Source organism: Carya illinoinensis, chromosome 14 (genome assembly GCF_018687715.1).
Source record: "Carya illinoinensis cultivar Pawnee chromosome 14, C.illinoinensisPawnee_v1, whole genome shotgun sequence".
NCBI classification, from domain to species: Eukaryota; Viridiplantae; Streptophyta; class Magnoliopsida; order Fagales; family Juglandaceae; genus Carya; species Carya illinoinensis.
The window spans coordinates 1,526,075-1,540,389 of NC_056765.1; the positions used below are offsets into that span (position 1 = coordinate 1,526,075).

Sequence of the window (14,315 nt, forward strand, 5' to 3'; positions counted from 1 at the left end):
TATATTTTTTACAAAGAAAAATATAATTACAATTACAATTATAGATTAGCATCAATTTGATGTGATTGATTAAAAAATAAATTTTATTAAAAAAAATATTAATTTAAATTTTAAGTATGAATGAACCAATATTGATATGCAGATTAGTATGTGATTTTATTTGTATGTAGCAAAACTTTTTTCACAAATCTTTATCTAACTAAAAGCATTTTTAATAAAACTCACGATTTTCACCAAATTTTATATATAAAATTATATCAATTTTCAGATTATTTTTCTATATCAAATATCAATTGAAAGAACTAATTTTTTTGTGAAAGATGAATAATATTTAATTAAATAGAGTAGAGTAATACTGTAAAGTTAGAGTTCTATCTCATGCATGCATGAGTACTATTATATACGAGAAATTACCACTTGTTCCAAAAACTTAAAGTGATAAAAGATAAATAAATTTAATTATTTGTATTATATTTTTATATAACAATATTCCTATTAATTGATCAACCTTTTTAAGAAATAAAAATTAATGCTACACCTATAATAATTATACTGACCTACGTACTCCATTTATAGCCACACTTCATCAAGTTCTTAATTAATTAATTTCCAATCCTAAGTAATAAGTCTTGACGTCAACGCAAGATATTTGCAAGTAATTAAGGAAATTGGAGCTAAATAATATTATGTATAGCGTCTGTGGTCTGATCTGCCTTCGTCCACAAAATGACCATCGGACGTTGCTTATGCTGATAGAAACGACTCTGATGTCGACGTTGCATGCTTCATTTTTCTCTCAACATTGCTTGACGTGTAAGCTGGAGTAGTACGTGATGCGTTGGTATAACTTGGATGTTTATATATAAATTTGCTGCTTATGTTTTACACTCCATAATTTTTGCGTTCCATGTCTTAATTAATGAGCAATAAGGCCGGGTTTGGATATAAGAAGTGTTTCATCTTATTTTATCATTATAATTTTTTCAAATTCTTACACAAAATATAATAAACAATTCAACTTAATTTTTCAAATTTTAAAACAATAATGATATTAAAAAATATTATTTTAATAATATTTTATTCAACTATTAACTTTCATTTGAATTTAACTCATCTAAACTCTCTATTATTCAAACGGCACCTAAGACTATGCAAAACTTGTCAAATTGCTTGTGCTTTTTTGCTATTAATTGTATTAAGAATATAATGTAAAAAATTACATTTACATTTATATTAGTTAGTTCGTGGTTTTACATAATATCAAAGTAGAGCTGGCACCGAGTTCGAACGGCCTACGTACATGATGCAGCACTTTTATCCTATTAAAATTACATTCATATTAATTTCATAAACTTAAAACTTTTTATATAAGTGGTGGTGATTTTATAAAATGTAAAATACATGATCAATCATGTATTGACTAGAATGACATGACTATATATATAATTATCTACTTAATTCTATTAACATCCTACCGATGGAGATGATCATCATGATCAGCGCCTATGATCTGATGGAGATCGAGTCCAAAATGAAAAATGCCTCTGGGATACAGATAATCAAAAGAAATCCCAAATCGACAAGGGCAGCTTCATGATAATTATGCTGTGACGTACGATCTATTGATCATGATGGGATGAACTCGGGGGTGGTTTTTTATTAATTGCTTGTTGATGATCTAGGCATGCATGCATGCATGTATTGAGATGCCTAGCTCTGATCTTGGTACGTGTATCCACGTACGCGGTATACGAAGACTAGCTAGCTAACGGCCTTTGCATGTTTCGTACGTACGTACGTACGTAGTGCATGTTTGTCTTCCTTAATAAGTGGCGCAAGTAACGATCGATCCCCAATGTTTAGCATTAATTTGAGACGTAAAACCATGATCGATCAATAATATTAGATCAAGTATTAACTTAATTAATTATTTTGGCCAAACTGATCATCATCGTGATCAAGATGTGATATATTCTGTTTTAGTTTGTGCACGAATTGCGTACGGCCATTTGAGAAATTCTCGATCTATACATAAATAATATTGAATTTGTCTCTTGGCTTACATATATATCCAAATTATATATAACCAAGCATATGTTGCAAGTTGTGTATATATATATATATATAAATTAATTAAAAATTTGGAATAATTAATATATATTCGTAAGGAGTACTACTAGCTTTCCTTGTAACTCGAACAACTTAGTGCATGTATCTTCTCTGTTTTGTATCTTTTTGTCGAGATAGTGGATGTTGATCTGAGACAGTGCGTATAAAAACTAATATCAAACTCTACATGATTGATACTTGCACTAAGTTCTAATTCAAAAGCTCTAGAGAATATATACACACACTTTGGCAGATGATCATAAAAGCATAAACAAATTAAATAATAATCAAGGTCATGTATATGACAATACTTAGCATGACTTACATTTGCAAATCGGAATAAAAGTCCGAGCTCTGCATTATTAATATAATAAGATTTGATTTGTCAAAACTTTTAAATTGCTTGTAAATTTAAGAAAATGTAATCGATGTGGGTGAATATATACGTGTGTAAATTTTAACTTAAATTTGTAAATATTAATAACACTATTTATAAATAAAACAATCATAATAATAGCCTGATAGATCCATCAAATGAAAGCACGGGGCAAGATGAAAGTGCAAAAACACATGCTTGATTTAATTTATTGGTCATTTAACTCATTGAGTGGAAGACGGAACTAAAAGGCAGACAGAGAAAATTTAAAACAATATGGCACAAAAAAATAGAAAAATAATAAGAAGTACTACACTGAAAGCAGCCCACCAAAGCAAAAAGACATATTTCAAACATGTCAATATCAAGACAGCTCTAATTACGGCCACCCTAATTTAGTGAAAAAGAGGGTCATCCTAGACATTGTCACGTTCTTCCTTTCTTTCCACATTCTCTCCTCGGAATCTGGGTCTGACGTCCCTCACATGAAATCTCTGCCGCTGCTGAATCATTCTGATCCCTATATATACGTATCCCACTGATCCCCACTTCCTTCACAACTCTCTAGCTTTTTCATTTCTTCTTCTTAATTCCTCCTCGTCAGATCTCTCTACTCTTTCATCACCTCTCTATATATACAGAAACAGTTCTTTCTTTGAGCCTTTATTTATATATATATATATATCTTGGTTTGCGTTTTATATAATAGTTCCAGTACTGCTGAAAGTTCATCGACGATCATGGCGGCTTGCTTAAATGTCTGCAACAAGGTTAGTACTGTTGTGTAACTACTGGTATATACACATTCCATGGAAATGCATGATCCCTAATTAAGGGCTTACTTAAATATTTCAGGCAAGAGGATAGTGGAACGTATATCGATCCTTTAATTTCCATATTTAAAATGTATACAGAAACAAGAACCGGTCTTTTTGGTCTACTTCTGTTAATATCTTGGATTCACAAGCTCTTCACCAGAGTTCAAATGGTACATATATATGTGTGTGTGTGTATGTCATACTGATTAATATCAGATCCAATCAAGTAGTTGTGATTTTGATGCATGAAATTATTGTTCTGGGTTTAACTTCTCTGGTCAGCTTCATAGCTCATTCTATGGGTCCTCGTTTTGCACTATTAATGGAGGTCCTTGGTGAAAGGAAGAAAAAGAAGAAGAAGAAGCATAATATATACCTAAGTTCCCTAGCTACAAACTCATGTTGAAAATGGCATAAACCCGGCCAATACGTACGCACTAATTAAAGTAGGGTTGGTCAATGATCCAACGTCCCACATATAAATGAATCCTGGTGTGCTAATTAACTACTGGTTTTGTTTCCAGTGATCCCAAGAGAGAGAGAAAAAAAAAAAAAAAAAAAAAACAACGCACAGTTTTATTATCTTTTTATTATTTGCTTGTCCTTTCGAGCATGGACAAGTCACAAACCAAATGATCGTGTGTGTATACTGTACTGTATATTAATATACGTACATATCTTTCCCTTTTCTTAACTATTTTTTTCCCTACAAACTGTTGAAAACGCCATTATATATACCATTAATGGTCTCTTCATACGGTGCAGTACAGACTGTACTCGATCGAATTTGTTCTGATATTTCCTCTCTTCCTTGAACAAAAAACTGATGAACAATATTCCTTGAACCCTTTGATTTTTACTGTTGTTAGTTAGTAATTAGTTCAAAAGAGAATGCAAACTCGGGACTCCGGAAAGATAAATATTATATATAGGAATCAGGTAATTTTTAATCATCAATATCATATCATGAACTAGCTAGGATCGATCGGAGATTTAATATAACTCCTATGTTCTTCTTGATATAACGGCTTCGATCGGATCGGAGATTAATTAATTATGTGGAAAACTATACTTCCAAATTAATAATAATAATAATAATAATAAAAAACCTCAATTTTGAAATTCATGCATATAGCTAGATGTGATTAGTTAAACCCGTTTTCTATGAATTTATAATGGCACATGATCATCTCAGATCATAGCAGGCTGATGTACGTCTATGATATTGGTTATTATGTTAATTACGAGAAAAATGGGCAATTGTAACATATTATTTGCGATGAGAATTGATTATTCACGACGAAAAGATATTTATTTTATCAAAAAATAATCATTCTTATAAGAAATAACTTACTACAATTAGATAATTTTTTATCATGTATGTGCATGTAAGCACGCGATCAACTCTCGTGATGAATTTATTTAGGTGATATTTAGGTGAAATCGATTCAGACTACTCGAAAATCCTATATATAAAGACAACATTAATTAAAGAACATATAATCTTAGTTATTAAAATGAACCTTGCAGGGCTTAAAGTCATCAGCCCCATCTATATATAATTGGTTTGCCTGGCAATCTGATCTATCTGCTTGATCATGATGATGTCAGTAACCTTTCAAGATTAACGGATCAAAATATATTATAAATATCTCCTGCTTGTTCCATTTTGGTACGATGATATTTAATGCTCCATGCATGCAGTTTGCGTTCAATACGTTCAAGTAACTCATTTTTAGGTTGTTCGAGATAACATTCCTCGTTTTATTTTTCGGTTGGAGTGTTAGTTGAGATATTTCAACGTCACTGAACGGCTAGAACATTCAGGGTGCCGTGGACGGAAAGGTCAAACGGGGGCAAGAGGTTTGTACACTTGATGGAACCGTTGATCGGCACGGCCGCCCTGCAGTCCGAGAGAGAACTGGTACTTGGGTTGCTGGAAGTTTGATCCTAGGTATACATATTTTTCTATATAGATATATATGCTAGAGTTATATATAGCATTACAATTATCTAATTTTCCTCGAAAGATAAACAGCTCAAAATCCCTCCTTAATTGTCAACGGTACTTAACATGATCTCACTTTACTTTGGAATTTATAAATCTTTCAGTGAATCAAGGGCTGGCTACATTGGCATTCTTTGGAGTAGGAGTGAACTTGGTTTTGTTTTTGACGAGGGTGTTGGGTCAAGACAACGCTGATGCAGCTAACAATGTCAGCAAATGGACAGGAACTGTTTACCTTTTCTCTCTTGTTGGGGCCTTCCTGAGTGACTCTTACTTGGGAAGGTACAAGACTTGTGTCATCTTCCAAACCATCTTTGTCCTCGTAAGTTGCCACCGTTTGATAAAGGATCTCATTCCCATTAGCACAAGCACTCAAAGGACATAAATTTTATATCTTGTATACTAATGTTCAAATATTCTTATCTGTTATGTGGTAGGGGCTTGTTTCACTATCACTATCAACATACTTATTCTTACTCGAGCCTAGTGGTTGTGGTAATGAACAATCTCCTTGTGGATCCCATTCAGGCTTCCATATGGCTCTGTTCTACCTCTCAATATACTTGATTGCCCTAGGAAACGGAGGTTACCAACCTAACATAGCCACATTTGGGGCAGATCAGTTTGATGAAGAGGACCCTAATGAAGGGAACTCCAAAATAGCCTTCTTTAGCTACTTCTACTTGGCTTTGAACTTGGGTTCTCTCTTTTCAAACACTGTTTTGGGCTATTTTGAGGATGAAGGAATATGGGCATTAGGATTTTGGGCATCAGCTGGCTCTGCTACTCTGGCATTGGTCTTGTTTCTGTCGGGCACCCCATGGTACAGGCATTTCAAACCTAAAGGCAACCCTCTCTCTAGGTGTTGCCAAGTGCTGGTAGCTGCCACAAGAAAATGGAAGGTTAAGCTGATGCCAAGGGAAGAAGATTTGTTTGAATTAGAAGTAAATGATCAATCTTCCAAGAATGGGGATAGAAAGATACTTCACACTCAAGGCTTCAAGTAAGTTCATATCCTTAATTTTTATGCATTATAAATTACTAATGATGAAAAATGTTTTTGGGATTAATAATGCTTTGAATATTTTGATCAGATTCTTAGATAGAGCAGCAGTTATCACTTCAGAGAACATCCACCAGATGGACAAAGAAACTTATAATCCATGGTATCTTTGCACTGTGACACAAGTTGAAGAGTTGAAATGCGTTTTACGACTGCTTCCAATATGGCTATGCACGATTCTCTATTCGGTAGTTTTCACTCAAATGGCATCTCTATTCGTGGAACAAGGTGCTGCCATGAAAACCACCCTTTCGGGCTTCCACGTTCCTCCAGCAAGCATGTCTAGTTTTGACATCCTCAGTGTAGCAGCTTTCATATTCATCTACAGGCGGGTTCTCGAACCTCTTTTTGCCATGAGGAAGCGCAATGGTAAAGGGTTAACCGAGCTTCGGAGGATGGGAATCGGCCTTGTCATAGCAATATTAGCGATGGTTGCAGCTGGGGTTGTGGAGTGTTTCAGATTAAACAATGCAACGACAGATTGCAGCAACTGTGAAGGCTCAAGCTCAATGAGCATCTTTTGGCAAATTCCCCAATATGTGCTTGTAGGAGCATCTGAGGTTTTCATGTATGTTGGGCAGCTAGAGTTCTTCAATGGGCAGGCTCCTGATGGATTAAAGAGCTTTGGAAGTGCTCTCTGCATGACATCCATATCACTAGGCAACTATGTGAGCAGTTTGCTGGTGACAATTGTCATGAAAATCTCAACCAGAGATGACATGCCTGGTTGGATCCCAAGTAACCTTAACAGAGGACATTTAGACCTGTTCTTCTTCCTCTTAGCAGCTTTGACAACAGCCGATCTCATGATCTACATTGTCTGTGCAAAGTGGTATAAGTATATCAAGTTTGAAGGAAAGAATGGAGACAACATTAATGCCTGCAAGCAAGCTGAGCTTGGAGTGGTATAGGATATGGCGATTTCCATGTTATGGTGAATGCTTTGTAATAATTCAAGACATAAAGTTGAAGAACTGGGCAAGAGAGTGACTTTTGCAATGAAACTAGAGAAATTTAGGAATAATTTCTAATTTCTCTTCAGTTGAGCTAAGGGTGTGGTTTTTGTAGGAAGTAGAGTGCTTCTGTAATATACAAATTCTCAAGCAAAGCATTGATATATGCAACTCCCCATGTGTGATGAAAGACCCTTGTCACTGCACTGCATCTTTTATCCTTTTTATGTAAACTTCCATGTACTTGCAAAATATTAGTAAGAAAAATAATTTTGAATTTGTTATTTTTAATCATATATTATTGATGTGAAATATTTTAAATAAAATTTTATATTAAGTAATTAAATATAAATTCAGTTTTTTATATATAATTATATCAGTTTTCAGATCATTTTTCTATATTGAATATAAATTAAAAGAACTAATTCTCTGTGAAAGATGTACAATATTTAATTAAATAGAGTAGAGTAGTACTGTAAAGTTAGGTTTCGAACTCATGCATGCATGAGTATTATATATATATGTGAAATTGCCACTTGTTCCAAAAACTTAAATTGATAGAAAAAAGATAAATTTAATTATTTGTATTATATTCTTATATAACAATATTCCTACTAATTGATTAACCTTTTTAAGAAATAAAAATTAATTCTGCACCTATAATAATTATACTGACTTACGCGATACTCCATTTATAGCCACAATACTTATCAAGTTCTTAATTAATTAGTTTCCAATCCTAAGTGTTGAGAGAAAAATGAGTTGATTGGCGTATTTTTGTGAAAACCTGGTTAAAATAGTGTTATAACAAGTGTTGAAGCGGTGTAACATGAAAAGGATTGGAGTGTGCTCATCATGGGTCAAGCAGAGCTCAAAACAGAGAGTTCGCTTGACTACTGCTCGAGTGAGATCCATCTAGAGTGGGTCGCTCGACTATCGCTCGACGTGGCGCTCGAGCGAGCCCCATCCAGATTGGGTTGCTGGATGTGCACTCGACATGGCACTCGAGCGACTTTTGAAAGACAACATGCGCTTGACTCTCGCGCGACACTTCACTCGAGCCTTAAAATTTAAGGTTTTGAGCGCCTCTTTCACTTGGAATTATAAATAGAACAACTCATTTATGTTCTTTGTATGAAGAATCATAGTAAAAACCCTAATGGCTTCCAAGAGCTTTTTAGAGCAACCTCTCCCCCACATGGTTGATTCTCTCTTGGACAAACACATCTCCACCACACCACACTCAAGATCAAACTTCATATAAGTCCATTGAAGTGGACGTGTTCATTGGCCGGAAGAGTTCGGAGCTGCTATTGATGCAGAGATCAAGAGGTTCTTGTGGGAAGTTATAGAAAGGTCGGAGTTTCGGCACTACATGAGTGTAGAGATCGAGTGGATCACTTATAGTGTTGCAAGCCAAGTTTAGTTACTAAAAAAGTTTTGTGAGTGTCTCTAAATTAGTTGTAACAAACTTATTTTCTATAATAGATTTGAGGTGTTGTCTTATACCAGGAGTGATTTTAGATTTTGAAGATGTTTTTTAAATGAGTTTCCACTTCGTGATCAAAATCATTGTGTTGATTATTTGTGTTATTTGATTCATTGATTAACTGTTTGTTTGACTTTAATTTTGAAAAGACCATCAAATTGTATTACACCTATTCACCCCCCTCTAGGTGTAGTAATTGTTACAACCACTACTTTTTCAGTTGGTATCAGAGCAGATTTACTCCCCTAAGATTCAGTTTCTAAGTGTGATCCTACTGTAGTGGTTTAAATAGATAGGTCTCAATCTCTCACATCGCCACCATATTTTGATGGGAGCAACTACGCTTATTGGAAAGTTCGAATGAGAGCGTTTCTAAAGTTTGTGGGTGAACGAGTGTGGGTTTCCATAACAAAAGGATGGAAAGAACCATTTGCTATTATTGAGGAAGTTCAAACCCCCAAAAGTGTGGAAAATTACTCTAGGGATGAAATAAATGAGTGTGGCTGGAATAGCAAAGGCCTGAATGCGATTTTCATGGCTGTGTCCCAGGAGGAGTTCAAGCGAATCTCTATGTCTGAAAATTGCAAAGAGGCATGGGACATTCTTGAGTTTACGTACCCATGAAGGTACCAAGGCTGTAAAGAATTCTAAGCTTCAAATGCTGACCACTAATTTTTAAGAACTTAGAATGAAGAATGATGAAACTTTTGATGCCTTCAATGCCAAACTAAACGATATTGTTAATTCTCATTTTAATTTAGGGGATATAATTCCTGAGAACAGAATTGTGAAAAAAGTCCTTAGAACTCTTCCCGAGAGGTTTCGCCCTAAAATTACTGCTATTGAAGAAAGCAAAGATTTGGACATTGTGAGAATTGAAGAGTTTGTGGGCTCCCTACAAACATATGAACATACTCTTTCTGTGGATAAGAAACACAAGTCCATAGCCCTCAATACTATTAGAGAGGAATCAGATGAGTCATTCGATGAGTTGGCTATGAATGACAAAGCAATAGCATTGTATGCTAAGAAATTTAGGAGAATGTTTGTGGCAAGAAATAACAAGAGCCAGAGGCTAGAGAAGAAAAAGTTTAAAAGATACAACAGAGGCTCAAGTTCAGGGAACGAGGAGATAAGCACATAGAAGTACACTAGAGCAAATACAGAAAAGGTACAATCTAGTGTGTAGTGTCATGAATGTCATGGGTTTGGACACATTTGCATGGAATGTGCAAATTACAAAAAGGCAAAAGAAAGAGTTAAGACTGCATCCCTAAGTGAGAGTGAGTCAGAGTCAAGTGACTCGTTAGGGAACTCTTCTCCAAATAGAAATCTCAACCACATGGTGTTCACTGCCTCTGTTGGTTGCAAAAATCAATGTAGTGAACAAGTGTCTGATGATGGGAGTATATATAGAAATGAATCTAGGTATGAAGATCAGTTGCAAGAAGTCTATGAAAAGTTGTACAATGAATGTATTAAATTGAGAAAACTCAGCAAAACTCACATCGAGGAGATAGACTTTAGCAAACGAGAAAATGAAGGGCTTCAAGGCAAATTAAATGAAGCCATTGGTCTAGCTGATAAGTTAAAAATGAAGAGTGTTTCTCTGGAAGATAAATTAAAAATTCAAGAAAGTGAGATAATTTTGCTGAAGGATAAGTTGAAATATTTATCCACAGGGAAACAAAGGCTAGATGAAATCCTGAGCTCAGGAAATTCTCCTAGTGACAAGAGTGGATTAGGATATGATACTGAGAAATCTGATGCTGTTACTACCTCAAAGGTCTCCCGTAAAAATGAGAGGAAAACTTTTTTGTTTGTGAATCAACTGCCAATGGGAATCCTAACCCATCTAACAAGGGTAAGAAATCCTCACATGTACAAATGGGTGTTTCGTCTCATGTGAAATCAAGAGCTAGAAATAAAAGTCATATTTGCCACCACTAAGGTAAGACTGGTCATGTTGTAACGGATTGTTTTAAACTGAAAAGATACATCACATATGATCATACACCTTCTCAAAGTAGAAGTGTGCACTCTCCGAAAAATGGGTAAACATCCTATAACCGTTCCTAAGTATATCTCATCGTTCAGGGGACAAAGAGATTGCAAAGAGAACTATGTGTGCCATAATTATGGTAGGGCTGGCCACATCCGACCAAACTGCTATGAGTTTAGGAAGAATCCCATGAAAGATGGAAATAGACAGCTAAGAAGAGGGCATTTGAATCTTTGGAGTCAAGTCATGGCCTTAACTAGAAAGAATGAGATGCTAAATGTCAAGTTAGACTAACTGTCGACTAGCAAAAAGGGCGGTTCTCCAAAAGTTAGAAAGGTGTGGGTCAGAAATGGAGAAAGAAACACGTGCCATGTGGCACACATTACTCTAAAGACCAAAGACACCTATATGTGGTACCTTGATAGCAGATGTTCTCATCACATGTCAGGTGATAAAAGCCTATTTAAAACTGTTGAAAAGTACAAGTGTGGAATAGTAACATTTGGAGATGGTGGAAAAACTGATATAATTGGGAGGGATGAAATTGAAATACCTGGACTACCTATCTTGAGGGAAGTCTTGTTTGTTGATGGATTAAGAGCAAATCTCCTTAGTATAAGTCAATGTGTGATAATGGTGCTGAAGTCTATTTTTCAAAAGAAATGTGCATTGTTCAATATAACAATGGAAACTGTATGATGCAGGGAACTGAGACATTTGATAATTGTTATGGCATCGCTCCTAGCTCTCATTACAGTTGCAATAGTGCGTAGAGTGAGGCTATAAACCTTTGGCATCAAAGACTTGGACAAGTGAATCACAAAAATCTATCTAAGATTGCCAAGAAATAAATGGTGGTAGGATTGCCTGAGCTGAGTAAAGTGGAGACTCCAGTGTGTAGGTCATGCCAATTGGGAAAATAAATTAGAACAACTCACAAGAACACAACGACTATCCTGACTGAATGACCATTAGAGTTGTTGCACATTGATCTTATGGGACCCTCTAGAACTAAGAGCCTGAGGGGAAGAAATACATACTGGTAATAGTAGATGATTTCACCAGATACTCCTGGGTAAAGTTTCTGAGAGAAAATGGTGAAACTCCTAACGTGATTAGAACCTTGTGCAAAAAGCTTCAAAAAATAAGCAAGGGAAAGCAATAGTCAGAATTCGGAGCGATCATGGAAGAGAGTTTGAAAATTCAAATCTTGAGAGTTTTTGTAACGAAGAGGGTATCAGTCAAGAGTTTTCTACTCCTATCACTCAACAGCAAAATGAAGTGGTCGAAATAAAAAATAGAGTCATTTAAGAAATGACACAAGTCATGATATACAATAAAAATGTTCCTACCCACTTCTGGGGGGAAGCTGTGAAAATAATATGCCATATTGTGAATAGAGTCTATCCAAGACCAAGCACTTCCAAAACACCGTATGAGCTGTGGAAAGGAAAAAAACCAAATGTGAAGTACTTCAGGGTGTTAGGAAACAAAATGCTACATTTTGCGAGATAGGGAAAATTTAGCTAAGTTTGATTCTAAGAGTGATGAGGGAATCTTTCTCATATATTCCAGAAATAGCCGTGCTTATAGGAGCTACAATCTACATACACAAACTGTCATGGAGTTCATAAATGTGGTGGTGAATAATACTTCTGGAGAGGAATTGAACAAGGAAGAACCAGCTCACTCACCGAGTGAAACTGGAAAAGAAGGTTTTAGTGCACTCAATGAGAACTTTGAGATCGGTTTAAATGAAAAAGGTGAGTAACCAAAAGGAGCCTTCTTCAAGAGTGAAGTTAAATCATCCTCAAGAAAACATTATAGGAAATATAGATGGCTGAGGAGGAAAGTAATAAATCAATTGGCTCACTCAAGCTACATCTCACGAATTGAATCAAAAAGAGTTGAAGAAGCCTTAAATGACTAGAATTGGTTGAATGCTATGCATGAAGAAATAATCCAAATTTTGAGGAACAATGTGTTGCATTTGGTGCCAAGACCAGAGGATCATAATGTGGTGGGCACTAAGTGGATCTTCAAGAATAAGTTACCTGAGAATGGTACAATAGCGTGAAATAAAGTAAGATTAGTTGTCAAGGGTATGCCTAGATGGAAGGAATAGACTTTGATGAGACCTTTGCACCAGTTGCTAGACTTGAAAGTATCCGGATTTTGTTGAGCATTGTCTGCCTTATGTGCTTTAAGTTTGATCAAATGGATGTCAAAAGTGCCTTTCTGAATGAGATTCTCCAAGAAGAAGTATACATAGAGCAATTAAAGGGTTTTAATGATTCAAAGTACCCCGATCATGTCTATAGGTTGGAAAAAGCCCTATATGGTCTAAAACAAGCTCTTAATGGTATGAGAGACTAACTTCATATCTAGAAGATCACAAGTTTGTGAGAGGAAGTGTTGACAGAACACTGTTCATCAGGAAAATTGGGGAAGGCATAACAGTGGCTCAAATCTATGTAGATGATATTGTGTTTGGCTCATCTATTGATACTCTAGCTCTTGAGGTTGCAGAAGAAATGAAAAACAAATTTGAAATGAGCATGGTAGGTGAACTACCGGCCTTTTTCTTAGGACTCCAAGTGAAACAGTCGGACGATGGGCTGTTCATATCCCAATCCAAGTATGCGAAGGATCTAATCAAGAAATTTGGGTTAGATGGCAACAACCATGCTAGAACCCCGATGAGCACGAGTGTCAAGCTTAGCGCTAATGCTTTAGTCAAGAGTGTTGAGCAATTCTTGTATAGGAGCATGATTGAGAGTTTATTGTATCTCACTACAAGTAGACTAGACATCGCTTTTAGTGTTGGAGTTTGTGCTAAATTTCAAGGCAATCCAAAAGAATCGCATTTGGTAGCTGTCAAATGCATATTTTGCTATGTGAATGAGACAGTTAATTATGGGATCTAGTATTCTAGAGACTCTAATACTGAGCTTGCAGGCTATTCAGATGCTGATTGGGCAGGTAATGCAGATGATAGGAAAAACACTTCTGGTGGGTGTTTATATGTTGGCACGAACCTGGTTGCCTGGATGAGCAAGAAGCAAAACTCCATTTCCTTGTCCACGACTGAGGTTGAATACATTGCTGCAAAGAGTTGTTGCTTGTAATTGTTGTTGATAAAGCAAATGCTGTACGACTATGGCATTACCCAAGGTGTGATAAGCATTTATAGTGATAATACCAGTGCCAAAAATATTTCAAAAAAATCCTATCCAACACTCTAGGACTAAGCACATTGACATTAGACATCATCTTATTCAAGAACTTGTGGAAACACATGTTATGACTCTTGAGTACATTCCCACCAAACATCAATTAGCCGACCTTTTTACCAAACCCTTGGATAGACTTCGATTTGAATTACTTAAAAAGGCTAATGGTATTTGTGCTTTGACCTGAGCACTGAAACATGCATCATATGCTTCACATGCATTTTTTTTTTTGTTTATTTTGTGTTTGTTTGTTTTCTTGTTTCA

General features: G+C 35.6%; 1 protein-coding gene across 1 annotated transcript; it reads left to right on the forward strand.

Moving 5' to 3' along the window:
• Window positions 1–3,035: 3,035 nt before the first annotated feature.
• LOC122293962 (protein NRT1/ PTR FAMILY 7.3-like) lies at window positions 3,036–7,621 on the forward strand. The gene is made up of 5 exons (XM_043102423.1): window positions 3,036–3,255; window positions 5,131–5,257; window positions 5,416–5,633; window positions 5,749–6,314; window positions 6,406–7,621. Exons 1-5 carry the CDS (start codon window positions 3,226–3,228, stop codon window positions 7,283–7,285), a joined length of 1,821 nt encoding a protein of 606 aa, XP_042958357.1. The 5' UTR covers window positions 3,036–3,225; the 3' UTR covers window positions 7,286–7,621.
• The last annotated feature ends 6,694 nt before the right edge of the window (window positions 7,622–14,315 follow it).